The following is a 25,422-nucleotide window of genomic DNA, read 5'->3' as shown; positions in this document are numbered from 1 at the left end:
TGAGCGTGAGTGTGGGTCCTTGCGTGGCTGTTTCTCCACTCACACACAGACACACACACACACACACACACACACACACACACACACACACACACACACAGGCAGGTGAATGGAGATGGCGGAGCAGTGAAAACGTCCCGGTCCTTTTGTCCTCTGTGCCAAAGGCAAACATGGCAGAGAGCTCTCACTAATCCCCTCCTCTAGCCTTATCTAAACAACACCTGAGAGCAAAGGAGAGAGGGAGACGAAATGTGAGGGTGTGAACACAGAGAGAGAGAGAGAGAGAGAGAGAGAAGAGTAATGCGGAAACGAAAAGGGATGGATGGTGAATGCGTTGCCGGAAAGGTGGAAGGAAGAGTGGAATGACATGCTGACAGGCGAGATCGGGAGATATAACAGGTGTGAAGATGGAGAAAGGGATGGAGGAAGTGAGTTTGGCGAGGAGAGGAAGAACGGTAGACTACGAGGTTTAAGAAGAATGACTGGGCGCTCAGTGACAGTTACACTGTGTGTTATCCCGGACGACAATCTGGGAGTAAAGTAATACCTGTGATGCCTTCAATGCAGACGAGCTGTTGAGGGGGATCGAGACTGCAAAAAAAATATTTCATCTACGCTGGCAAATCTCAGGCACTTTTTATGAAATATGCACAAAAAAGAAAATGCATTTGCTCCCAATGCGAGCACATAAACAAACTATTGTCCTCTTTTTTTTAAAAATCAAATATAACCATCGGACAGCCTCCTTAAAGGCCTCCACACGCCCCGGGCCACGATGGCATTACAATTGTGAAATAGTATCCTGTGAATATTTAGCAAAACTAATCATACAAATGCAAATTCGCAAAAATGTAGGATCCTATTGACCCAGAGCGGCGTCTGTCCGTCTGTCTCAGGTAAACTGTTGCAAAGCCTAAGCTATAATAGCTTTCAGTAGCTTAAGCTATTTGCCGTGAGTAAACAATGACTCATCGTACTGTATACGTCCAGAGCTTTTATTGTGGCGGGTAAGAGCTCATCGTGAGAGGCGCTGCCTATTGTCGAGGTTGACAGCGGTGGTAGTGTTTGCTTTGACCGCGTCGGGTCCTCAGGACGGGGCTGCTGGTCGGTGGAGGCCTTCGTTTGCTGGCGAAATCTCCGAAAAACTCAACCTTGCTCCATGAAGAAGTCATGTTTGACGCGTCGTATTTGTGTTATGTTGTGTTTGCCGTGCACACTTTCACACGGGATGTACACTGTTTAGCTAATTCATAAAGGTATTCAAGTTGACGGATGAAAGGTGCAGCTTGAGCTTGTTTTTGGACAAATAAACGGCTGAATGAAGGAACTTTGTCGCTATGACACGACATACTTATCGTCATATTGATTTTGGTCCCAAACATTGTTTTTAAAGGATAGCGCCACTATCTTCCTATCTTTTTTTTTTTTTACTACAGTCACGTCTGGAACAACGCTCGCCGGCGCTGCTGCCAAGCTTAAGAGCGGCAACGCGTAACCGAACAGGTTTTACTCTTGTGAATCAACACAATCCCCCCCCCCCCAAAAAAAGAAAATGTGAGTCTGTATTTTCAACAAGATGAGCAAAGAAGGCTTGGAAAACACTGCTGGATTTCTTGCCAATTCCTTGAACCCGTTAAGTGCAACATTTCCTTTTGTTTGAGAGACACTGTGATGTGGGATTTCCTCAGCTGCCGTGATAAGGCGTCAGTTAAACGCCAAAAGCAGCCATGTTGGCTTCAACGGAGGCTGCAGTTACATGTGTCGATGTTTCCGGCCTGATCTCCATGAAAAAGTACAGGAGGGCTTCACGAGAGCCTCGTCTTGTATTGTTTCGAAAGAAATAATCCTCCATTCAATGTGCTCACATGCTTCCCTCCAGTCACACACACACACACACAACAACAAGCTAATAGATTATCACATTGTGTTCCCGGAGGCTGCTGAAAGCGAGAGAGGAGCAGGAGATGGATGGACCGGCAGAGGCAGAAGATTAGGTGGATGATGCAGCTGCTTGTGTTTGGAAGAACACAAAAGGATGTTTGTCTCCCTCCTTGCACCTTCCTTCTGTCGCTCCCATGTTCTTGCACTCTTCTGTGCGTGTGTGTGTGTGTGTGTGTGTGTGTGCATGTCGGTGAGTGTGTGAGTGCTGAATGCCAGTTGCGAGTGCGGGAAAACGGGAGCTGCGTCATGAGCATGTTACGCAGATCAACACCCGCACACGACACACTAGCGAGGCACGTGGAAGGCCGACACACAGGCAGACACACACAGGCAGACACACACAGGCGGACAGACAGATGGACAGACGCCCGCTCTCTCAAACACTGCGTGCATTTATGTGGAATCCAATAAAGATGGTCCCAGCTGTCTGTCCGTCCTCTCTCCAAATCCCCACACCGATAATCACACAACTCTTCTTTTTTTTGTTGCTTCCACCGAGTCTTAAAAGTCTGGTTAAAATGCCTGCATGTGTGTGTGTGTGTGTGTCATACAATATCAGTTGTGTCTCTCTTGGCCCTTAAGACCCATGTGACAATATCCCCCCTGGATTTAGTCCTGTTTTTAAAACAAAAGATCTTCCTATCTCTCTCGCTTCAGCTTGGTGGCAAACGCGCCGATGCTTGATTGATGTGCGAGTGTCGAGGGAAGGAATGGAGAAATGCTCCGCCTCCAACCCAAAACACACACACACACACACACACACACACACACACACACAAAAAGACATGTTTTCATGTGCCAGCGGGCCGACCGCTGTGGTGTCAGAGTGAGAGCAAACGGGACTCGGCTTCAGACGAAACGTGTCACAGTGGGCGTTTGGCCGAAGGCGCGTCTTGACGACTCGTCATCTGCATGTTGAAGCGTGTGCTCGCCTTCAGTGTCTATTTTGTCTTTGCGTGCGTGCGCGTACGTGTGTGTGTGTGTGTGCATGATGAAGTGCCAGGCAGCGAGTTGATTGGCCATATGTCTGCACAAATGAGCTCTTTATTTAATAAGGCCGATGAACTAAATTGTCATTACTGTCAACATTTAACTCTGGTCCTCCCCGCCAGATGGTATTTGGTAATATATCACGGCGATGAGCTTTCTCGGATTACTCTTTACTCATTACATGATGAATCCATCCCAGATTAGGAAAACGCTCCAGCTTGCTTACAGTCGGATTACCTTGAAGGCCTCTTCAGTTTGCTCTTCGTGTTAAAAGTCTCTTCAGAAAATCTTTTCATTCCACGTATTTTTCCCACCAACATCATATAGTTATAGTTTACATCTTCATCTCAGATTGTTTGCAGGCGACCGTCTTGTTCATTTTTCTGTGAGCATCCCGTTACTTGTTGGAAATGATCACATTTTTGTGGTTAACTTCACTCGCTGGACGACAGTTATTTGCATGAAGCTTCACAAATGCAAAACACTTGATTATAATAACACCTAGTAATGACCTTAATAGACAGGTTTAAAGCTCTTCATGTCTCACCTCGCATAAGAACCCATCGCCAGCTGGGTCCACTTGTCATTGGATCACGCCTCCCTCCATGCACATATCAACAGCGTTGTTGAGACAACAGCCGTCAACCTTAATACCCTACGTATTAGCGAATCGGGACGCGTGAGCGTAAGAACACACGGCGATGCGGTTCCCCGCGGTCCCGGCTGGACCGCGGGTCCACAAAAACACCTCCACATCACCGGCAAGCTATTGAGCTCCATAAGTACATATCAAGATGTCCCCTGATGCAGCGTCGGCCACATGTCTACAGGGCTTTTATTATGAAAAGGTCAGGGTGGAAAGAGCGGAGCTGTTATCCATGTTGACAATGTGGGAGCAGCAAAGTGTTTCCTGTTATTTTATTACTTTGTGAGAATATAGGCGCAACCACAAGCTGTCCTGGGACACCTCTCTTTAAAATAACACACACACACACACAGCTGAGGAGGCGCTGCTTCACTGTGGTCCAGGGCACGTTTGCGTACACACGGCTAAAAGAATATGCAACATGGATGGTCTCCAGACGTGGTCCGAGCGTCCTGGAGCCGTCCCGGGTGCCTCCGCACCGGGGACGGTCCACTTTCTCCTCTCAAGGTGTTTTGTTTCTGGGCCGAAGACATCTCATCACGGAATAATGCCGGTCCGGCTCACTCCCCCTGCTGCCATTACAGAGGACCGCTGATGAAAATGTCAGCCGTGTTTGTTAATGACCGGGATGTTCCAGACGGGGGTCTGGAGGCAATCAAACCAGCGGCCCGTCGGTCCTTTTCGCAGCAGCGCAGACATTTAGTGGACCCCGAGGCTTCATCTGCACGCTGGCATCTCTTCACTTCTCTTCCCCACTGGATGCACGCATACACATTTTCTTTTTGCATCATGAGAGTATGAGGAGGAGGGATAAGTGTCACATAATGGCAGTGGGGGGTGGAGGAGGTGGGGGGGGGGAGGTGTGATAGAGTGGCAAGGCGGAGCGTGAAGTGGAGCTACGCATTCAGAGAGCGATTTGCGCAGCCGGGTCGGGGAATGGATGGAGACATGTGCAAAAGAGCCAAGGCCAAGAAGAAGAAAGAGGAGGAGGAGAGACGAACAGAGCGGGGAAGAAGAGTCGGAAACTGCACTATCGCAAATGTTTCTTCCAATCTCCTCACATCAAACAACACTCACAGTCTGCGTATGGTGTCTGTTTCCTTTGTGCGTCTTTGTCCTGTGACTCTGCTCCCCAGCGCCATGTTTTCTGGCGATCCTTTTAATCAATGGTCATGCCATGAAAGCCTTTACTCAAGACCAAAAGAGGAGAGAGCGCTTCCTTTCTTGCCGTCGGGACAATACTTCAAACGGTTTCTCCCCCTCCCTCCCCTGCCAGAGCGATTCATTCACAGATGTTTGGCTCGGATCGATGCGAGGATTTAAGAAAAAAAAGATATTACTTCAAGGAAAAAAAGAAGTAACAAATCGTCTGGCTGAAAAAAGTGAAAGCGAGACGTCTAACGAGCCGCGGCGGGAGAGAGCGGAGACGCTCGGCGGTTTGTCGCGGCGAGCTTTTCATAAAAAAACAAAACAAAACTCAAGAGACGGAGACAGAAGTGCTCGCCGCCGATGTCGCGGGCGCAATCTTTGCCGTTCAACTCAAGAGACGTCTGCTTTTCAGTGGATGGTCAGCTCTCTCTTCCTCTGATGGGCTCGGGCCGTTCAAAGTTTCCATTCAGACCCAAAATGTTTCCGTCTCTCTCTCTCTCTCTCTCTCTCTCTCTCTCTCTCTCTCTCTCTCTCTCTCTCTCTCTCTCTCTCTCTCTCTCTCTCTCTCTCTCCCTCCCTGATGGGGGTTAAGTGTGCAGGTTAATTGCAGCCCAAAGTGGAGCCCCGCGCTGCAGCTGAAGAGGAGGTTTTCACGCCTTTTCCTAAACGTCTTTTTAGTCTTCCTCTCACAACATCGTCTGTCCTCTATTGTTTCAGAGCAACGCTTTGGGGAAAAAACAGGGGGCCACTTCACCTCCATGTCGGCCTCCGACTGCACAAGGTTACTTGGCACATCTGCAGTGTGTGTGTGTGTGTGTGTGTGTGTGTGTGTGTGTGTGTGTGTGTATATAAAAGGAAAGGCTAAAGCTGGTGTATATTTGGGAAAATATTCAAAATTGTCCACAGAGCTGTTTCATTACTGTTGTTTACAAGGCTTTGAATGTGAGCACGGCCGAACAATCCTCGTAGCTTACTGTACCATGTTGGGTGTGTGTGTGTGTGTGTGTGTGTGTGTGTGTGGGGGGGGGCATCAACAGACAACAGCCCATTCTTCCTCTCCTCCATGTCTCCGTGTCGTGTGTTTCCTCCCTCTCATCTGTCGTTCCTCCTGTGCCGCCAAAAAGACGGCCAGGAGGCAGGGAACAGGAGCGCGGTAATAACAGGGAGGAAAGGAAGGAAGGAAGGAAGGAAGGATGGAAGGATGGATGGAGAGGGAGATATAGAGAGGGTGTATGATAATTGCACAATAGAGTTGAGAAAAGTACAGAGAGATGTGTTCACCTGCTGCGCCGAGGCCTTCCAGAGAGCGCAGGTGTGGTTTGAGGATGTTCTTCTTTGAATTGTAGTGGCAAAACAACATTTATGTGTAATATCATTTATTTTATGGGAGGGGGGGGGGGGGGGGGGGTAGTGCAACACCTTTGGTACCCCTGTGTACAACAAGTACATTCATATATACACCCGGTGTAGAGATTGTCATGCAAATGTTGTCCTTAAAAGGAAGATGCAAAGCTCTCCGCACACTGTTGCTGTCATGCTCTTCATTATTGGAGACCAGCAGCTTTAAGAGGCTTCCTCCTTGTTTGAGGTTGTATTCAGTTTTTCCCAGTTATTACTATTATTTTAGCCATATATTAGACATTAGGGCTTTGTGCGGTATAGTTCGGACCACACATCTGCTGTGCCGTCACTGCTTCTGTCTTTTCTTGACTTCATATATGTGAAGTGTGCCGCTGCGGTGCTGAGAAAAGACTCACTGTAGATTTAAAGGCTGCACATCATCCCTTCTCTCTCTCTCTCTCTCTCTCTCTCTCTCTCTCTCTCTCTCTCTCTCTCTCTCTCTCTCTCTCTCTCTCTCTCTCTGCCACCCGGTGCTTACTGTCATTCTACTTCCCCCTCCTGTTGGTCTTTATTTGCCTTTGTTTTTTACTCCGTCTCCGCGCCGACTTCCTCCTCCTCCTCTCCCTCCTCCTCCTCCTCCTCCTCCTCCTCTCTAATTCTATTCATGAGAGGTGCACACTCCATCATTCTGTCTCCCTATATCTCTGTCTGCCCTTCATTTTCTCCACACCTTTCTGCACCGGAGCGAGATGAAGGGAGGGAGAGAGGGAGGGGAGAGGCAGAAAGAAACAGAGGGAGAGAGAGAGAGAGAGATGGACGGATTAGGTGACAGTGATAAGCGATCGATCTCAAGGCCAAACAGCCCAGAGAGGATCCTCCTCCTCCTCCCCCCTCCTCCCCCTCCTCCTCCTCCCCCCCCCCCCCTCCCCCCTCCACTCTATTCTTTTATTTTTATCCCCCCTCGCTCTCCTCTCCTCCGCACCTCTTCCCTCTCTTCTTTCTCTCTAACCTTTGTTCCCCTCATACTGACAAGGGTTCATTAAGGATCCACTTTGTGTGTGTAAGTGCGTGTAAGTGTGTAAGTGTGTGTGTGTGCGTGCGTGTGTGCGGACACATACGCGCGCACGTTTGCCTGTCTGCCTGGTTGATAAGTCATGAAGGATAGCTCCCCGAGGTGCCCCTAAAGAGCTCTTAGTGGCTTTCGATCACACGCACGCACACACACACGCACACACACACACGCACACACACACACGCGTTCTCGTTAGAGCTTTTCACGAGCACAAAGCACTCGCTCTGTGATTGTTGGACATTCCTTGCGTCCCTGTATTCATGTTGCTCTGCTGCTACTTTTCTGCAGGAGGACAGGCCCCGCCCCGCCCCGCCCATCTCCCCCGCCTCCCTTGTCCCCCCCCCCCCCCCCCCCCCACGCCCCCCACCCCTCCTCGTGCCTCAGAATGTGCCCGCCACAGCATATTGCCCTAACGAGGTTGTCCGTTGATCAATTGATGGTCTTTGTTCTGGACGCCTAAATGGACCGTCCGCCACTCTCACCAGGCCCGTTTTTTTTATGGCCGCTGCGACGGCTTTGGCCTGATTACAATGGAAGCACTTAAAAATGCTCGACGCCGGATGTTTTATGCGCGAGCACGCGCCGTCCCCGGCCTCGCGAGCGAGCGCACGTCCGCTGCACTGCAGCGCTCCCCCAAAGTGTGTGCATTTCAGCTTGTTTCACCGGCCGGCGGCCGGCGTTCGGCGTTCGGTGCGAGAGAGAGTGTGTTTGTTTAGCGTGCGGCGAAAATCTGAGCAAGTCAATTGAATATCGGCGCACACACACGCACACAATTTGTGTTGATTCGCTCAGTCTGATTGATTGTCTGTACGTGTTTAAGATTCCTGTTTGTACAGTCCGTGCGTGTTTTTGCGCGGCTCGGTGTGTGTTCGCGCGCTCCGATACGTCGGCGTGCCCCCCCCCCCTCCCCCCCACCGCGTGCCGGTTTAATTCAGTGCCAATCGACTGTGACGGTGGGAAAATTACCCACAATGCCTCCCACTAAATCCCCGGATTCCCTCCCCTTTTTAGCGCCGCCGTCACTTCGCCACCCCCTGTCGCATCCTCCCGAGAAATAAGCTTTTTTTTTTTTCTTCTTTTTTTTCTCTCCAGACAATCATTCCCTCCGCTGTTTATTCACGATGCAGCCACTTCAAATATTTCACCAGTCATCGGGCAATATATTGAGTCGAGGCCGATGAATAATGGAAGTGTCTTTGACGTTACGCGCGCGTGTGTGTATGTGTGTGTGTGTGTGTGTGTGTGTGTCACAGATCATCCGTGTAACATCAGCCGGTGAGTTTTAACGACAGCTTTGACTTTTTTTTGTAGTATTGTGTGAAACACTGATTGTTTCTGGTTTTACTTTGAACCGTCGTCATCCGTCAAATTAGCTGAAATGTGATGGGAAAGTGTTCTCTGTAGTTTATCAGATGCTCTCTCTCTCTCTCTCTCTCTCTCTCTCTCTCTCTCTCTCTCTCTCTCCACAAGTCGGTGTTTCACATGAGTCCGTTTCAGTCAAACAGCATGAAGCCGGAGTTAAAACCAGCCTCATGCTGATGTGCTGAACTCCAGCGATGGCCATCCGGATAGCAACATGTGATTTTAATTCAAATACTTGGGTAATCTCCTTTCCCTTCCTTTGCTTTCCTTTTGTCCGTTACCTTATGACATTTCTTTCATAATCATATTTCTTCTACTCTCACACCCCTGCATTCTTTGAAATATTACTCTCTTTTTTTTTTTTTTTTTTTTTCACCGACAGAAATCCGTCTTGAAGTTTCTCTTGGATCTTTCCTCCACATTTCATTATCTTGATCTTTCGCTCAGCCACTCCCCAAACGCAGGCCTGATGTTTTTCATGTAACAGAAACAAAAGGTCAGCAGTATATTATGGGGATTTATGTATTTTTTTTTGTCTACTCATTGCTTGAAAAAGTAGAAAAAAAGGAGGAGCTGCGTGAGTCGTGATGAATGATGAATGAAATGAAAAAGATTTGTGTTTTGAATTGATCCCCGACACCTGTGGGCGGTTTCAGCCAAACCCTCCCAAGTGCTCTGCTGACGTGATGTGGACCGTCGCCACACACACACACACACACACACACACACACACACACACACACACTTGACTAATGCCTCGCCTGGGACATCCCTCCCAGGCATGTGTGTGTCTGCGAGTGTGTGTCCGTGTTGAAGGGGGCCCCCCGCCGGGCCCTGATGGGGACATCAATAGCAGGCAGTTTAGGCTTTCGACACACTCGCATCAGAGTGCGGAGGAAGAGCGGCAGCAGGTGGAGCGAGACCGGCGACAAAATGGCCGACGGGCCGACGCCATCGCATGGGACGGACACTTTAATTTTCTTTGTAAACGTAACTATGAACAAATATCGCCGCGAATAACAAACTATCACAGATCGCCGCAACAATACACCACATGTGTCGTGTGCGGCGCAACATGTGGTCTTCGTTTGAGTCGTTAAGTCGTTAAGTGACAATCGGGCGGTGGGGGAAAGGGGCGGGGCTTCCTTTCATAAGATTGATAGACGTTTTGTTTTATGAGCTCTTGCAGTACCCGGCCGCGGTATGCGGCGAACGTGCAGTGTGCCGCGTCGAGGCCGGAGGCCCTGACAGCCAGCTCAGGTCAGGAGGATGAGAAGGGGACAGCTGGCGAGGAGTGTATGCTCAGGGATGGATGCAATGCATTCTCCAACTGCGCTAACTTTAGACCACACATGTCGGTAAACCTCCCCAAACCTGTCCACAGCGTGTCACCACTTGCTTCCATAAAACCCCCTTTGTGTGCGTGTGTTTGAGTGTGTGTGTGTGTGTGTGTGTGTGTGTGTGTGGGTATATTGGGGAGCCGAATCCTTTGCGAGCGTGACGCATCTCGTCCCCCCGTGTTGAAAACGTCATTTTCATTACCCAGAAGCTCGCCGTGTCAATTTCCTGCTCCGCGAGTTCAAAAGTTCACGCTCTCGCAGTGGGAAGTCTGAGCAGAATGGAGCTGGTGCCCACCAAGACGTGACCCACAGACCTCGATTCGGTGCCAAAAAGCTTCTGTGTCTCTACACACGGGGAACAAAAAAAAAAGGGCAACCAGGCCAATTAGTTTGAATGCAGAAGTAGTTTGGGTTCAGAAAGAATCAATCAGGAACTCTATTATCAGAGGGTTGATTTGGGAAGGGACTTGTGTGTGTGTGTGTGTGTGTGTGTGTGTGTGTGTGTGTGTGTGTGTTAAGTGGAGTCAAGAGGTTCTGGGTTGCGTGTGCACTGTTGCTTCGCTTCACGTGTCTTTCTCTTCTTCTCGAGTAACCGTTTGGTGAAGGACGGTCCAGATTTTAACACAAATGCACAGACACACACACACACACACACATATGCACGTTGAGTAAAAGGTCAACCGTTGGGAACAAAGGCGAGGGCCGCGCTGACTGCTCCCGCTTTGCCCGGTTCGATCCCGCTAGCTGCTCTCCCCAAAGCGAAACACACCGGGAAGGGAACAGAAAAGGGAGGAAAAGTTCATAAAAAAAAAAAAAAAAACCTTGTTTCTCTGTCACATTTTTGCTGTTTGACTGAAATAGGCAGCCGTGCCGCATTGATTGAGCCGTTTTAAAATGTGGACCGTGAGTCTGCTTATGGAGGATTTACAGTACAGAACGGGAATGTGATTGAAATGCAAATATCCAGTGAGACTGCAACGCATTTATATCCCCACTGCAACCTAACCGCACATGGTCCTCAATAAAGCACTTGTTTAGTTTGTTTTAATCGTTGAATAGATTCAGCTGTCTGCCCGTCAACACTAAACAAGGTCTCCTTGCAATAAACACACAAAAACTATCCAGACCCCCGGACACACAAGGGTAAACTGCAAAGTGGCCCTGAACTGTACAGTTTAACATCTCTGGATTTACGTGTTTAGATTGATGTCGTGTGCATGTATGCATGGAAATCTGTGAGTGTGTGTGTGTAAGCTCATGTCTATATTATAGAGCGACCTTTGCTGCCCTACATAACGCAGACATTGCCCACATAAGACACGCAGCGCAAGTAGCCGACACAGCGCTTAACCCCCCGCCTGGGACCTTGACAGCTTCTCCATAGGAGGCTGACCCTGAAGGTCCTGGAAAATACTCTGTTCATACCAAACACACACACACACACACACACACACACAGAACCTCGGCACAGTAATACAGACCTGCACTCTGCTCATGCATGCGTGTGCAGGGTAGGGGCTAAAGGAGCATATAGCTTTTAAACAAGCATGAGGAATTAGCAGAGGCCCATGTGTCAGCACCCCCACTGACAAAAACACCCTGTTGATCCCTCTGGAGTCGCAGCCCCGGACCGCCTCGATAGATCTCCAACCCGACAAAGCACCAGTGCAAAAAGACCTTGAAATATCTGTCGACACAAATATGCACATTTGAAAGATTTGGACAGTTTTGTTTTCTTTTCCAGAAGAAAACAAAGCTCTGCGAACAAATCACATTGGACATGTGGGATACAAGGGGATTGGTCTTTTTCTCTTTTCTTTTCCCCAAATTCAAAAGAACGTAGACACCGATGGAGCGATGTTGGAAATAGTTGTTTTGGGAATGCAGCAATAACGATATCAAAGCCGGTACAAACAGCTGGATCGGTGACAATGGAGACAATTGATCTATAATTCTCTGTTTCTATATCGCATTAAACTCGTTTACGCGTGAATTGTAATTTCTAATTTGGAAGATTTCTTACCAAGTGGCCGGTGTGCGTACAACATACATGTCTACATTCATCTCTAACGTCAGAAAAGCCATGCTGAGGTCAAGCCCGACATAAAAGAAGGATCCCAGTCACTTCTCTGCATCGGCCCAGGATGCTATAAAAAAAAGTCAGATGGGTGCATCCAGAGAACGTGCACACGAGCGTACAAAGCTAATTGTTGCACGTGTGCGAGCGTCCTTGTTTTACAGCGGCGCTCAGGATTAACACAAATCTCCCCGGCGTCGAGAAACAGCAGCGCCCTCGTTGGGAAACGCTGCCGCTGTCGCCTCGCGCCGAGGCCGCTCATGAAGGAATTCCATCATCTCTCCGTAACCATCTGCTCTTAAAACACTCTGCCTTTTTACAATCAGCAGATGCTCTGGAAATTACCTCCTCTTCCCCTCGCTCGCTCTCTCTCTCTCTCTCTCTCTCGCACTGCCGCATCAACCACATCGCTCGTCTGCCAGATCGGCGCGTCAATAGTCATAACACCGAGGAGCGACGCCGGCCGATTTCCGTCCATTTGTTCTCCGAAAACTCGTGATTGAACTTGAAAGTTGTTATCCGACCCCACCGGAGAGGAGACGGGACGCCGTGCGCTCCTCCCCCGGCTTTCTGATGCTTATCCCTGTGACGCATGCTCGCCGTGAGGATGAGCGTATGTATATTAGCACCTTTTGTTCAGCCGGGATGATCGCTATCTGGGAATATTGCTGTTTTTTTCCCTTCCGGATTGCGTGTCAACACCGAGGCTGTATTGTGTCCACTATGACTCGTCTGCGCTGTCTAGACCGAGGCAGATCATGAAGGTGGCGACGCGTGACGCGATGCGATCGAACATGTCGCCACATCCCGTAATCTGTCGGCCCGAGTGTTTTTTTTTTTTTTTTTTTAATAACACACTTTTGGATACGAGCGTCCGTGGGAATAAAACGAGCCTCTACTGCTGAGAGAGTGTGTTGCGCAACAGAGAGCGAGTGAATCAGACTTTTTGGGAATTAGCACGGGCTGGTTTTGTCTAATGCGAGATGCCAGCGTTGTGCTGCGTTTCCCTTGTATTGCCCGAGGAGAGCAATTAGTGTAGCAATGAATGGTTGACGTATCATCTCGTTATGCGAATGGGGTGAATCCATTTAATGTAATACCTTGTAACTTTTACGAGAGGCACAAGCGTGGGAGGAACGCTATGGATTATGCTGAGGAAAAAAATGGGAGGAAATCCAGTTAGAGCAAACATTCGGGAGGGATCCCAAACAAGCCTCGCCGTGCAGCTTGGACGCGGCGTCGCGGGGGTTTGACGCCTCGCGAAACATTTCCAGAAGTCTGGTTCTGATCCCCCGAAAAAATCCAGCTCACGCAATATGAAAGCACCCCGGAGCAATCGAGAGCCGAAATCTAGGAATGATCCTGGAAATATGAACGTTAAGACGGGAGGGCAAAGGGGGAGGAGTTGCTCACCTCTTCAGAGGCAGCTACACGATGTAATGTACAGTCGATGAAGTCGTTTCACGTGCTCCGCATCGCAAAAAACAACTCGACAAAAAAAAAGATGAACTTCCTCCGTAATCGTCGAGATGACAACACGCCGACTCTCAATCCGCTTGCGCCGCGTTGGATCTTCCGGATTCCCGCGTAATTTAAAGTAATCCCGTCTGAAGCGCGTCTCCTCGAAAGGCAAACAGCGAACACACGACAACAGTGATGTATGGACAAGCACGGCTATAGCTACGCAATCTGTCAGTGGAGCAATTACATCCCACGGATAAACACACGGCATTTGGCTTCCCGTGGCTCCCTCTGTTACGGGGCCTAAAACTGCAGCGATCGCAGAAAGCTTGACACACACACACACACACACACAGTAACGCATGCGGTCGGGCCGTATACAGTCGGTGGTTTGTGAACTGTGAAAGGGCCGAAGGGTTTTATGAAAGTGGTGACATTATAGCGCCCTGACACAGCTCCACGGCCGCCTACCTTGAAGGTCAGTGCGTGGTTTGCCCGTGTGCGTTCAGCGTATGGATATATACGTGGATATATATGTGTGTGTGTGTGTGGGGGGTGTCAGCGTGGGTCAGCGTGTTCACGGCCGAGACGCCAGACTTAATGATCAGGTGCAACGGCTGAAAACAACGGGCTCGCTTGGATGAAACAAACGAGGCACATACATGTTTGTTTCATCCTCGCTCCTCTGTTTTCTTCCCACATGTTTACTCTTCTCTCCGCCATCTTTTGCCGCTTTTATTCCTCCATACATGGCTTTTTTTTTTGTGTGTGTGTGTGTATGTGCGTGTGTGTGTGTGTGTGTTATTCCTCCCCTCCTCCCACACTGGATCTCTCCTGCTTCTCCCACGTGCTTCCTTTTATTGTTTTATTTTTTTCTTCTCTCCCTCTGCCCTTTTTTTTTTTTTTTGCCAGTTTTTCTACTCATTTCACTCCTCCATCCATCTGCTGATCATTTGTCCTGGGAGACGGCGAGAGAGAGAGAGAGAGAGAGAGAGAGAGAGAGAGGGAGTGAGCAACATCGCAATAACGGAGGAAAAGTGGGCCGACATTCTTCTGTAATGTGTTCGGGGGGGAATGCAGCGATGCCGCTGTCTCAGTCTCGATCCCGGTACCGGCGCTTTGAGCACCGATCGGCTGCCCGTGTTGAATAAACAGCTCCCCGTGCGGAGGAGACGCTCACCATTCATCACCCTGTCCTGTGGCAACGTCGGGCGCTACGTGAATATCGCCGACCTAAACGACATAAATGCATCGATTTAGCGGATATGTAATATGTTAGCAAAATAATAGATTGTGCACGGCGTAAACATGGATTAAAACTTAAACAGGAAATGGCAAATCACTGAACTAAAGAGATAAAATCCAACTAAAAAAAGGAAAACGCAGTACATCCCACTTTATCTAACAGGTTTTACTTATCCAGAAGAAAACAGGTGCGTCATGTCTATAGAACATCACACTGCATTTACATCAAGTGTGTGTGTGTGTGTGTGTGTGTGTGTGTGTGTGGCCGTACTGTGCTGCAGCTGCTGTGGAGATCGGTCTGGCTATGCGTGACTAGCATGTGAGCATCGTGTGTGTGTTTGTGTGTGTGTGTTTGGGTGTGTGGTGACGTTACACATCTGGCTAGTGGAGAAAAGATAGCTCCCAACGCCCCACAGTGTTGCTGGATATATTATGTGTAATTTCCAGATAACTATCACAATATTTTAAAGGCCAAGCGCGTCAACTCCACTCATCTTTTCAAGAGGTTACGGGCTGACGTAAGCGGGTTCAATGAGGACAGAGAGAGCCGTGAGGGTGGGGGGGGGTCACCGTTTGTATATGTGACCGTCGAAACAGATACTCATCGTATTATAATATTTCTCATCGTGGGCCGATTGATCGGTGCGGTCTTCCTGTTCACAGAAGAGAGGAGCGGAGCAGCGTCCAGGTTGGGACGCCGGGTCGAGAGGATCTGTCCTCGCCGTCAAACTCCATTTATTCAGCCGTAATGCAAGTTTGCCCAGACGGACGGAGGCCTCGGCTTCGTTAAATTCTCATATCGGATTGAAGTGTGCGGGGTCCTCTGCTCCCCGAGTGCGGTGATCTTCTCAAAAGTACGGGAGGAAAGTGCACATTTTAATTTACACAACGCTTTCTTTTTTTTAACTTAATCCAGGCACAGCTCCGCCGCCTCTTTTGAAGACGCTCTTTTTTCCTTCGGTTTAAAGGTCCACACCAGGGACATTATGTAACGCAACTCGGCGTCGTGTATTGTAAGTACGACGAGAAGGAATTAGAGGAGAAAAAAACTCATTTTCTTCTTCCTCTCTTTCATAATCCGCTGACTGCTGGGACCCGATTCATCCGATCTAACCCTTCTGCGTCACGATGCGATGTTTACGACGCAAAGACGCCACGTTTCCTTGTGTTTGTGTGCTCGCGTGCGTGTCGCCCGCCGCCTGTCAAAGTGTGTTCGCGGGTTTCGTCACCTTTGCTTCCACTGGGCATGTGCGGTGTTTGTGTTTATCTAACCTGGAACATGTTCACAGCCGGCAGGTAATGGAGTCGACACCAGACCGGCTCTTGTCCCTTTTCTGTCCTCCTCTCTCTCTCTCTCTCTCTCTCTCTCTCTCTCTCTCTGTCTCTCACACACATTAGGAAGACATGCTACGCGGCTCCGAGACGTTTCATTGCCGCTGTTCTGTCTCAGCTGTCAAATAGCTTGTCGCCATAAAACAATGACTTATGATTAATGGCGAACACGTCCACCCGCTCCATGATGTACGGCCATTAATTGACACTAACTGCCTACGCGTGACCGCGCATACACTCGCGTGCATCTACCAGGGGCGCGCACACACACACACACACACACACACACACACACACGGCCCTGGTACACGCATGTCAGAGCGTACAGTATGTACAAAAAGGGACGGAGTGGGTTTGGGGCAGCAATGTCTCAGGAGAATGGGCCCCCGGGGTCTGACAGGATGTTGGGGGATGTGTCATTTTTTCCCCTTGGTGACATGCAGGGACATAAAGAAATCCTTTTACACACAGGGATGTACACACAGACCCACAAACACACACCCAGAGCCATTCCCTCGCATATTAAGCCTACACACATCAGTGTTATACGGCCATAAAAATGCTTGTTTGGCGGAGTAGATGAGCTCAGAGGAAGTATCTTTCTTTTTTTTTTTCTTCATTTTTTTTTTTTTTTTCTCGCTCCCCCTTCTTCTTCTCTGTTTGGAGCTGGAGCTGCGGCATGCTAATGCAGACGACATCAAACGCTCGCCGGAGTCCCGCCACCCCCCCACCACCCCCCTCCGACTCGCCCGTTTTTCACTCGGCGACCGAGCGCAGAACAAGAACTCGTCTGTCGCTGCTCTTAATTCATTGTCTCCCCCGGGGGCGAAATGAGCGCCGACAGACGTAAATGGCAGAAATGAATATCGTAAGATCACAGTGGAGGGGTTGGCGAGGTGGGGGAGGAAAGCAGGGGTGATAAGAGTGAGGGAGCAGATGTGGGGGGGAGGGATGGGAGAGGGACAGACTTGGAGAGAGAGAGAGAGAAGTGTAGGAGTCGAGATGGGAGCTGGGATACTTGTGAGAAAGAGAGATGAAGGAATGCATGGGTACGTCCCCGTGTCCCTCACTGCTGACAGTCGGTATATTATACTGGGCTGACCACCTGCTCCGAGCCCGCAGTCCAGCCTCCATAAAGCTGCAGCAGATGGACACAGTAAAATGCACCATGACCAGCAGCATACGTGTGTGTGTGTGTGTGTGTGTGTGTGTGTTTGTCCGTTACAGCAGATATCCCCTATAAATATATTCAAATATGCCAACATTCACACACACGCACGAGCCCGCCGCCGTGTCCTGGAGGCATTATCAGTAACATGTGATACTCTAGAGGTCTGATGCGTCTTCTCCCGACGCTGTAAGCCTGTCGGCCAGTTAGCCGGCGAAGGAATGCGGCTGTCAACTCGTATAACAAGCGACCCCCCCCCCCCCTCCTCCCTCCCTCCTCCCGCCCTCGAATGCTCTTCCTCTGACTTCACCGTCCTCTTCTTAGCCGACCCCTCTACCTCCACGCTGGGATTTTCCTCGCGGGATAATGTTCGCCGGCCAAAAATCCGAGTAAGGACTCGAGAGGGCGACTCGGCCGCCTCTGCCGTCATCGCGGCTAATTGTGTATTGTCGTGAGGGTGGGGGGAGGGGGGGGGGGGGGCGACGCGGCCGACAGCTTCTACGACGACATCGCTGTCGTGTGATTATCCCAGACGGGCTGGCGTTGTCGCTTCTCGCCCGCGGAGAAGAAAAGAAAGGGAGGAATTGCGGCGCGGCTCTCGTCGCTCCTCCGTCAGCGATAACGAGGTGAAAACCTCTCCGGACGGAAGGCCGAGTGCCTTTTTTCCTCGACAGCTGTTTAGATCAAACGCGATCAATCGCAAACAGTCGGTCTCTTCTTCCCCGTTCTGCCTGCCTCCGTCTTTCAACCCTTTCTTTCTGCTCCCCCTTCGCTCTTTCGTCCTCTGACACCACACCGATCATCTGTAATTAGACAACTGCGCAAACTAAATCGAGAAGTGTTAGCGATGTGCGTTTGCTCCGGACGTGTTGAAAGGTCCTGAATGGGCCTTTTTTTTTCTTCTTTCTTTCGCGTGTATACTTTAGTCGGGGGTTGAGTCAGAGTTCATCTCCGCTTAGCTAAACATATCTCCCCCCCTCCCCTCCCTCCCCCCTCCCTCTCACCCCCACGGGACCAAAATCAACAAATGATCTTTCACTTGAGGAACACGCACACGCAGCGGCGTACGCGTACACACTCGACAGCCTTTTAAGGGCTTTTAAGGGCCCGGCGCATTTCTTCTTTCTTTTTTTTGTGCGAGGGAGAAGGGTGGGGGGGGGGGTTACTGTGATTTGATTAAACGGGCAACAGGAACATTGCCTGAGGATGTTGAATTGAAACAATATATATATATATATCCGATGTATGAATTTCAACGGGGAGAGGTCGTGTAAATAGATCTGATTTGGGGTCGTGAGCGCGACTGGGCCGAGCGAGAAACTCAGGCAGGCGGAAAGAAAGAAAAGAAAAGAAAATGCAGAGAAGAACGGGAGGAGGAGGAGGGGAAAAAGAAGCGCGGCGTAGACAAACAAAGATGATCTCTTCTACTCGGGTACAGGAGGCTTTGACTTTGTAATGCGTGCAGCTGTCAGCAGTGGTTCAGCGCGTCGGTCTTGACACTTCCTGTCTTTAAAAGTTCCTGCGGCTTTCGTTTCAGGCATTTCTTTTTTTTTTTTTTTTTTTTTTTTTTTTTACATGAAAAATCTCCCCGTCAGCCGCCCGTTAGCTGGAAACGTTGCCAATGGCGTCTTCTGCGCCGACAACAACGGCAATCTCCCCCCACCCAGAGGTGCCCCAGTGGTTTGGCCTTGAGAAGCGAACGCTAGCTAGCTTCGACTTCTTACCTAATTTCGTAGGTAAGTTTTCTTATTGCTCTGCTTCCCCACCTACCTGCGTTGCCCTTCAACACAGAAGATTGACGACAAGAGTGCACATTTCTTACACTATCCTTTCCCAGACTATACAAGAACATCTCACGCCGGATCTTTACAAAACTCAGCTCCGCTCCGAGGTCACAGCCTTCAGGCGCCGCGCCGCTGCACGGCAGCGCATTGAAAAGTTCCTCCTTCTATTGAATCTCACTCAGTCAACTGGCCTCGCATTGCTCCGCACCTCCGAGTTCTTGCTGCGCTCCTTCTTCTCTCCGTCTCTCTGGTTGTTGTTTTTTCTCGCTCGGCTCCGCTATCCGTCCCCGTCCTTCTCGCTTTCTGTCTGCCGCCGCCGGTGCACAGCTCGGAGAGGTGGCTGATGGGAGTTCAGTGGGTGTACGGTGTGTTTTGCGAGTGTGCGCGCAGGGCCGGCGCGAGCGCGGGTGCGTGGTCGAGCGTGTGTGTTTTTGTCTGCGCTGTGTGTCTGTGTGTGTGTGTGTGTGTGTGCGCACGGCGATGTCACTGGGCTGTGTAATTGAAATGGAAATGAGCCAATCAGCGACTGCAGTGGCGTGCCACCTCACCCAGCATTCACTTCACTGTTCCAGCTCTCCAAAACTCACTCGCTCTGTTTGTGATTGTGTGCAAGTGTCTCTATGTATCTGTGTGAGTGTGTGTGTGTGTGTGTGTGTAGGTGTGTGTGTGTTTGTGCTGACAATACTAGGCCCTTCAGTTTCTGCCCCGCGGGCCTGAGGAGGCAGTGTAAAAATGTAATCAGTCGGTAATAAAGATTATCTCTCCCGCTCTCTCTCTCTCTCCCTCTTGCTCACTCACTTTCTCACTGACTAACACACACAGACACACACACACACACACACATATGCACGCACCCACCCTCTGTGTCCAGCGTATTTCCCAGGCTTTGTGTTGTGACCCACGGCGCGCAGAGACAGCTGCGGCACAACAAAGACGTGTAATTATCACCATTTGACAATTAGCCCACCATCCAACTTTGCTCCTTAATTACCTATTTTACTGCTCGCAGGCCTCCGCTGCCACTCAGCTGCCGCTCTTTGCTCACAAGAATGGGGAAAGATTGGCGCTCACGATGTCGCCACTCGGGTGCCGTGGAGGAGGGCGCCGTCGTGGCGTTGTGTGGCATCGGAGGAGGAGCCGAGGAAACTCTGCATCTGGACAGTTTCACTTGTTGTGACTTTGATGGGAATGTACGTGTGTGCTATGTTTGTACGGGTTCTTGCATATGCCATCAGATTGATTTGATTATGTCGTGCTTACTGGTGACATGTAATAAAACATATATTAAGGTGATGCATGAAAACATTGCATGTTGAGCATTGAAATGAGCATTTAATCAATTTACTCGTGTGTCATATGACATCTCACGATGAATTTACCTCCTGCTCCCGTTTTCTAATACTTCCTCATGTGTGTCTATACAAATCATTTGAAGGGTAACAGGTTGCTTGTGCATATGGATATTACACAGTGTTTATAGCAATGCTTGTATGGTTTTGTATGGTTAGTAACGAGCTGAACACATTTCAACTTTGAAAAGCATCATTTACCTGTGAAAGATGTTGACACTATGTGGCTGATTTCACTGAGAAAAATGCATCATTATTCCAGAAGCACGCTCCAAACAAAAAGAAATCCCGCCGACACAAACGCACATAACAACCAGTTGTGACGCGGCCTGAATTTTAATTAATTTTCCTTCGCGCCCACCGGTTTAGTCGATCCTGTGGTATCTTTGCAATTACTCTTGTCTGTCGCCCCCAGCGGTACTGTACCTCCTCGCCGAGGTGTCACTTACATTCCAGCGGTGCGACCTCTCGTCGCTCCTGTGTCCTGCACGGCCGGCCGGCGTGTGTCTAAAAAAGCGCGGCGGCCATTTTTGCGCGGCGGAAAGAACGCGTTCATTCCTCTTCCTGCTAGAAAAAAAAAAAAGCGTCAGCGGCCGAAGTTTACAGACGATTAAAGCTGTAAACGAGACACCGGCTGCATCTAAAAAAAAACAAAAAAACAGCCCACATTAGTCCCTTGATAACAGGTTTTATTTCACAAGGCCAATAAACACAGCTTTCTTCCTCTCTCCGGGAGACATCTCGCTGATGGCCTCGCACTGAATAGACCGTTAAGACTCGCAGCTTTGGCTGCAAACACAGCCGTGTCATCCGCGTAGAGTTTTAGTCGAATCTCCTTTCATGATAAATGTGTTGTTGAATAACCGGGAAGCCTGGCAACACTCTCTGCACTATTCAGTCGCGCCGCCTCTGTTTTTGTATATTCCCTCACCTTCTTTTGGAAACCCCGGTCCCTTTCTCTCTCCCCATGGTGTCTGTTTCTCGCCCCTCGCTCTCTTTCTCACTCGGTGCCATTAGCAGCTTCTGGCCGTCTCACTGCTGTTCCTTTGCCAATGTGCCAGGGAGCTCACTGAACTGATAACACAAACCCAATGCATGTGCGTGAGCACGCACGTGTGTGTGTGTGTGTGTGTTGCATATGCAGAGTGTGCGCGTGTGCGTGTGTGAGGGAGTGTTATACATGTTACAAATGCCTGTCCTGTCCCTTTTATGTGCTCACTCACCCAAACATCCTCCGCTTCATTTGCAGTCAGGGCCACGAGCCACTATTCTGACTGCTGAGACAGAGAGAAGGGCAGCTGAAACATCACACACACACACACACACACACACACACACACAGTGCACGTACACACACACACGGCGGGGCGAGCGGATGGGAGGATGTGACCATTAAGTCAGTGACATTTTAAAGCAGCGAGAGAGATGCACGGCTCTGCCCGGACCTCCGCCGACATGTTTTAAAGGAGATGTTACAGATGAGCGACTCCGTGCCGCGGTCGTAAACACCCTCGCATTAGTATTTAGCCTGCGCGGGTAAACACGGCAAAAGCATCATTTTATGCTAGCTCATGCTCACGCCCACACACACACATGCACTTGAATAAATACACAGAGCGGAAACACACACGTGATGGCATAACTGAGAAAATGTGGCTTTAATCGGTGGGAGAACAGCAGCGTGATTTAGACGGCGGCAAAAGCAGATTTTCTTTTTTTTTAGGGCTCAAATTGCTATTTGATCTTGGAAAACGAGCGGCCTTGTTTGCATTGTGATTCTGAGTCGCTTCCTTCTCTCTCTCTCTCTCTCTCTCTCTCTCTCTCTCTCTCTCTCTCTCTCTCTCTCTCTCTCTCTCTCGACTGGTGCAGCCACGTGGAACGAGCGTGTTCGGATTTTGATCTTTTGAGAAAGGAAAAACATCCTTTTGGAATCAGAACTCAAACATCACACGGAGATAATGAGCCCAGCCGCACTTCTGAATAGAGAGAGCCGCGATAAGTGGGTGGAAACTCTGAAAAGGAGGCAGAACGTAAATATAATTACCTTTTCATACCATTGTGCAGCATTGTATTTTCATCAACATGCGAATATCCAGCTGGTATTTTTAGATCAACTGCAAGAAAGAAAGAATTGTTGTCCCCCCTCCGCCCCCTTTTTGAAGCTCTGCCGCTGAATCGGTCTGTACAAAATCTTTACGACATAATGGACACTTTGTACACGAGAGCAACAGAAAAGTCCCGTCAAGGCAATTTTATGTATGCAGCCCAATATCACACAACTGAAATTTGGCTTGAGGGGGGCTTTACAATCTGCACAGCACACAACGCCCTCTATAATTAGATTCTCAGCTTTGGAAAAAGTCCCGAAAAAAAAAAAAAACGGAAAGAAGAAGACGCTAGAAACCTCAGGAAAGGATCAGACACGGAGTAGATGTTGTGTGCACGGGACGGACCAGCATATTAAGACGCAAATGAATTCAGGGAAACAACTGTTGAGCCGACCCGAACCGCGCCGAGACGTGGCAAGAAGAGAAAAAACACACACGGCGGAAGAGAAAGAGGTCGCAATGGAGCGCGTTAATCCTGAGCCTCCAGAGTCTTCTGGATAAAACTATTTCAGCCTCTTTACACGCCACGACACGACTGCCCTGTGTGCGCTCCCTCCCCCCCCCCCCCACATCCCCTCAAACCCTCCTCCCGGGACTCCAGGAGCTCTTTCTTCCAGACAGCAGCGGCAGTTTTCAATTAAAAGTTTTGTCTGGACTCTCGTCAGGTTGTGCTCTTCCAGCACTAAAGACTCGGTCTCAATTATAAACGAACACCGTCAGGTGAAACGGGTCATTGACACCAGCTGTGTGTGTGTGTGTGTGTGTGTGTGTGTGTGTGTGTGTGTGTGTGTGTGTGTGTGTGTGCTAAATTGAGGGCACGACAAGCTAGGTTTTACAGGTAGTCAATGTTTTCTCTGTGAGGCCGATCTGTGACCCCCGGGGTCAGGGGTCATGGCGTCCTACACCCGGCCAGAAGCAGCTCACAACACGAGATTGCGCTCTGATTTTTTCGGTTTAGCCGTGAAAATTCCACAGGCGAGAGATTTATTTTGTGGGCAGCAGAGAGGAAATTGTGTGTGTGTGTGCGCTTGTGACAGTGTGTGGCCTTTTGATGAATCTGCCTGTATGTATTGAAGCCCTCTGACCCTGTGTGGCCCGTTCTAGATCATTGCAGTTGTAAAGATGCCTCAGCAGACAGCCCTCAGGGACACCCGGGTTCTTTATTTTTCCTACCGTGACATTTACTGTCGGGACCGTCCTGTATCCTCAGCATCATTTTGCTCGTCTCTTTCTGCACGTTGTTTTTTTTGGGGGGGGGTATTTCTTTTTCAAACCCAGTCCTCTCATTAGCGACACTTAAGTTTGCTCTCACTGGAAAAGCAGATGTGTGTACGTGTGAGTAAATATCTGCTGCAATGCCAGATTTATAGATAAACCAACCAACCCCTCCCAAATGTATTGAAGCCGAGGGGAGATGAGAGCGCTGGCGCTTGTAAATTTCCGCACGGCGCCGAGAGATCAAACCTGCGCTCGCTGCACATGTGCCGAGTTCAAACAGACTTTTATCCGTGCTAATTGAGGCGATGTTGACGCGTCAACACGCGGAGATCAAAATGATTTGTCTACATAACTTCACACTTTACACAGAAGTCAACTTTGGATTCGCGCGGCGTTCCGATTTGTCTCCGAAATCCGGTTTCCGCGAAACATCACTGCGGTTTGTATGAGAGAGTTGGTTTTCCCTCGTTAGACAACCGCAGAAAGGAACCCTGGGAAATGTTCCTGTATGTGAGATTGTGCAACGTGGACGGCCTCCTTATCTTTGTTCTCGACTGAAAACAAGAACTATAAGTCGCTGCTCCGTTGCTGTTGATGAATTGTGTTCTTTTGTCATAAACAAAGCAGGATTAAGGATCATTTGATCACTGTGTGAAGCTTTTATTGCTCAAATTCACTGGTTTATTATACGTTTGTTGTCTCTTTTATAGAACATTTGTATTTTTTTCCTTCTTGTTGTTGTGCTTTTGAAGTTCCTCTGTGTTTTTATACGTTTCTTTTTCATGCACATTGTCATGTTGACCGTCTTGTCCTCCTAAAGGAGCCTGATTTGTTTCCCCCTGGGAAAACAAAGGGTTAAACAGTCTACTAATAAAACCTCTCTCTCTCTCTCTCCCGTTGTCCAGGTTCCACCGTGGAGACTACCACATCGACGTGTGCATAAACGACTACCTGGACGTCTACTGCCCCCACTATGAAGAGACGGTGCCCGAGGAGCGCACCGAGCGCTACGTGCTCTACATGGTGAACTACGACGGCTACAGCACGTGCGACCACACCGCCAAGGGCTTCAAGCGCTGGGAGTGCAACCGGCCGCACTCCCCCAACGGGCCGCTCAAGTTCTCGGAGAAGTTCCAGCTCTTCACCCCGTTCTCCCTGGGCTTCGAGTTCCGGCCGGGCAGAGAGTACTACTACATATGTGAGTACTCCAAACCCACGGCGACACGTCGTAGAGCTGCAGTGGAGCCAAAGTCCATATTTCATAGCACAGCGTGTGCTACGATGCTGCGTGGAGGAGACTACCAAAACCACGCGTGCATGAATCCACAGACACGTACGCAGTAAATTTGACTTAAATTGAAATGAAATTGACTCAAAAAGACAGAACATTTTGGTCCCAGTCTATGAAGGTAGATTTGTGTCTTTTTTTTTACCCGAGCAAATTTTTTGTTTGTAAGGAAATTACCTCAAAATCTCTGGTCTTAGTTCAATAATTTGCTCTAATGAAAAATAAAAATGTGCCCTAAAAAAAAAAAAATGCTCTCAAAAATAAAATTTGCTCTTAAAAAAATACGCTCTAAAAAAAAAGAAATTGCTCTAAAAAAAAAAAAAAAAAAAACACTCAAAAGTCAAAAAGTAAATTTTAGTAGTTTCCAGAGCGTTTTTTTTTTGAGAGCAATTTTTTTTTTTTAGGGCACATTTTTATTTTTGAGAGCGTTTTTTTTTTTTTTTTTTTTTTTTTTGAGAGAGAGCATTTTTTTAATTGAGAGCAAAGATTTAGAGACAATTTACTTACAAACAACAAATTTGCTCGGGTAAAAAAAGACACAAATTTAACTT

At 49.0% G+C, this 25,422-nt stretch overlaps 1 protein-coding gene across 2 annotated transcripts in view; it reads left to right on the top strand.

Annotated features, from left to right (window-relative positions):
- Nucleotides 1–25,422, top strand: part of efna5b (ephrin-A5b) — a 90,702-nt gene that overhangs the window by 49,918 nt on the left and 15,362 nt on the right. For both annotated transcript variants that reach the window (XM_068566814.1, XM_068566813.1), the window contains exon 2: nucleotides 24,489–24,781. In XM_068566814.1, coding sequence (XP_068422915.1) covers nucleotides 24,489–24,781 — 293 coding nt within the window. The remainder of the gene's footprint in view (nucleotides 1–24,488; nucleotides 24,782–25,422) is intronic.

The sequence above is a fragment of the Clinocottus analis genome, unplaced genomic scaffold (assembly GCF_023055335.1).
Source record: "Clinocottus analis isolate CAN_PGR_092001 unplaced genomic scaffold, fCliAna1.0.p SCAF_7, whole genome shotgun sequence".
NCBI lineage: Eukaryota > Metazoa > Chordata > Actinopteri > Perciformes > Cottidae > Clinocottus > Clinocottus analis.
Note: the sequence above shows the minus strand (reverse complement) of the source record. Positions and strands in the feature narration are given on the sequence as shown.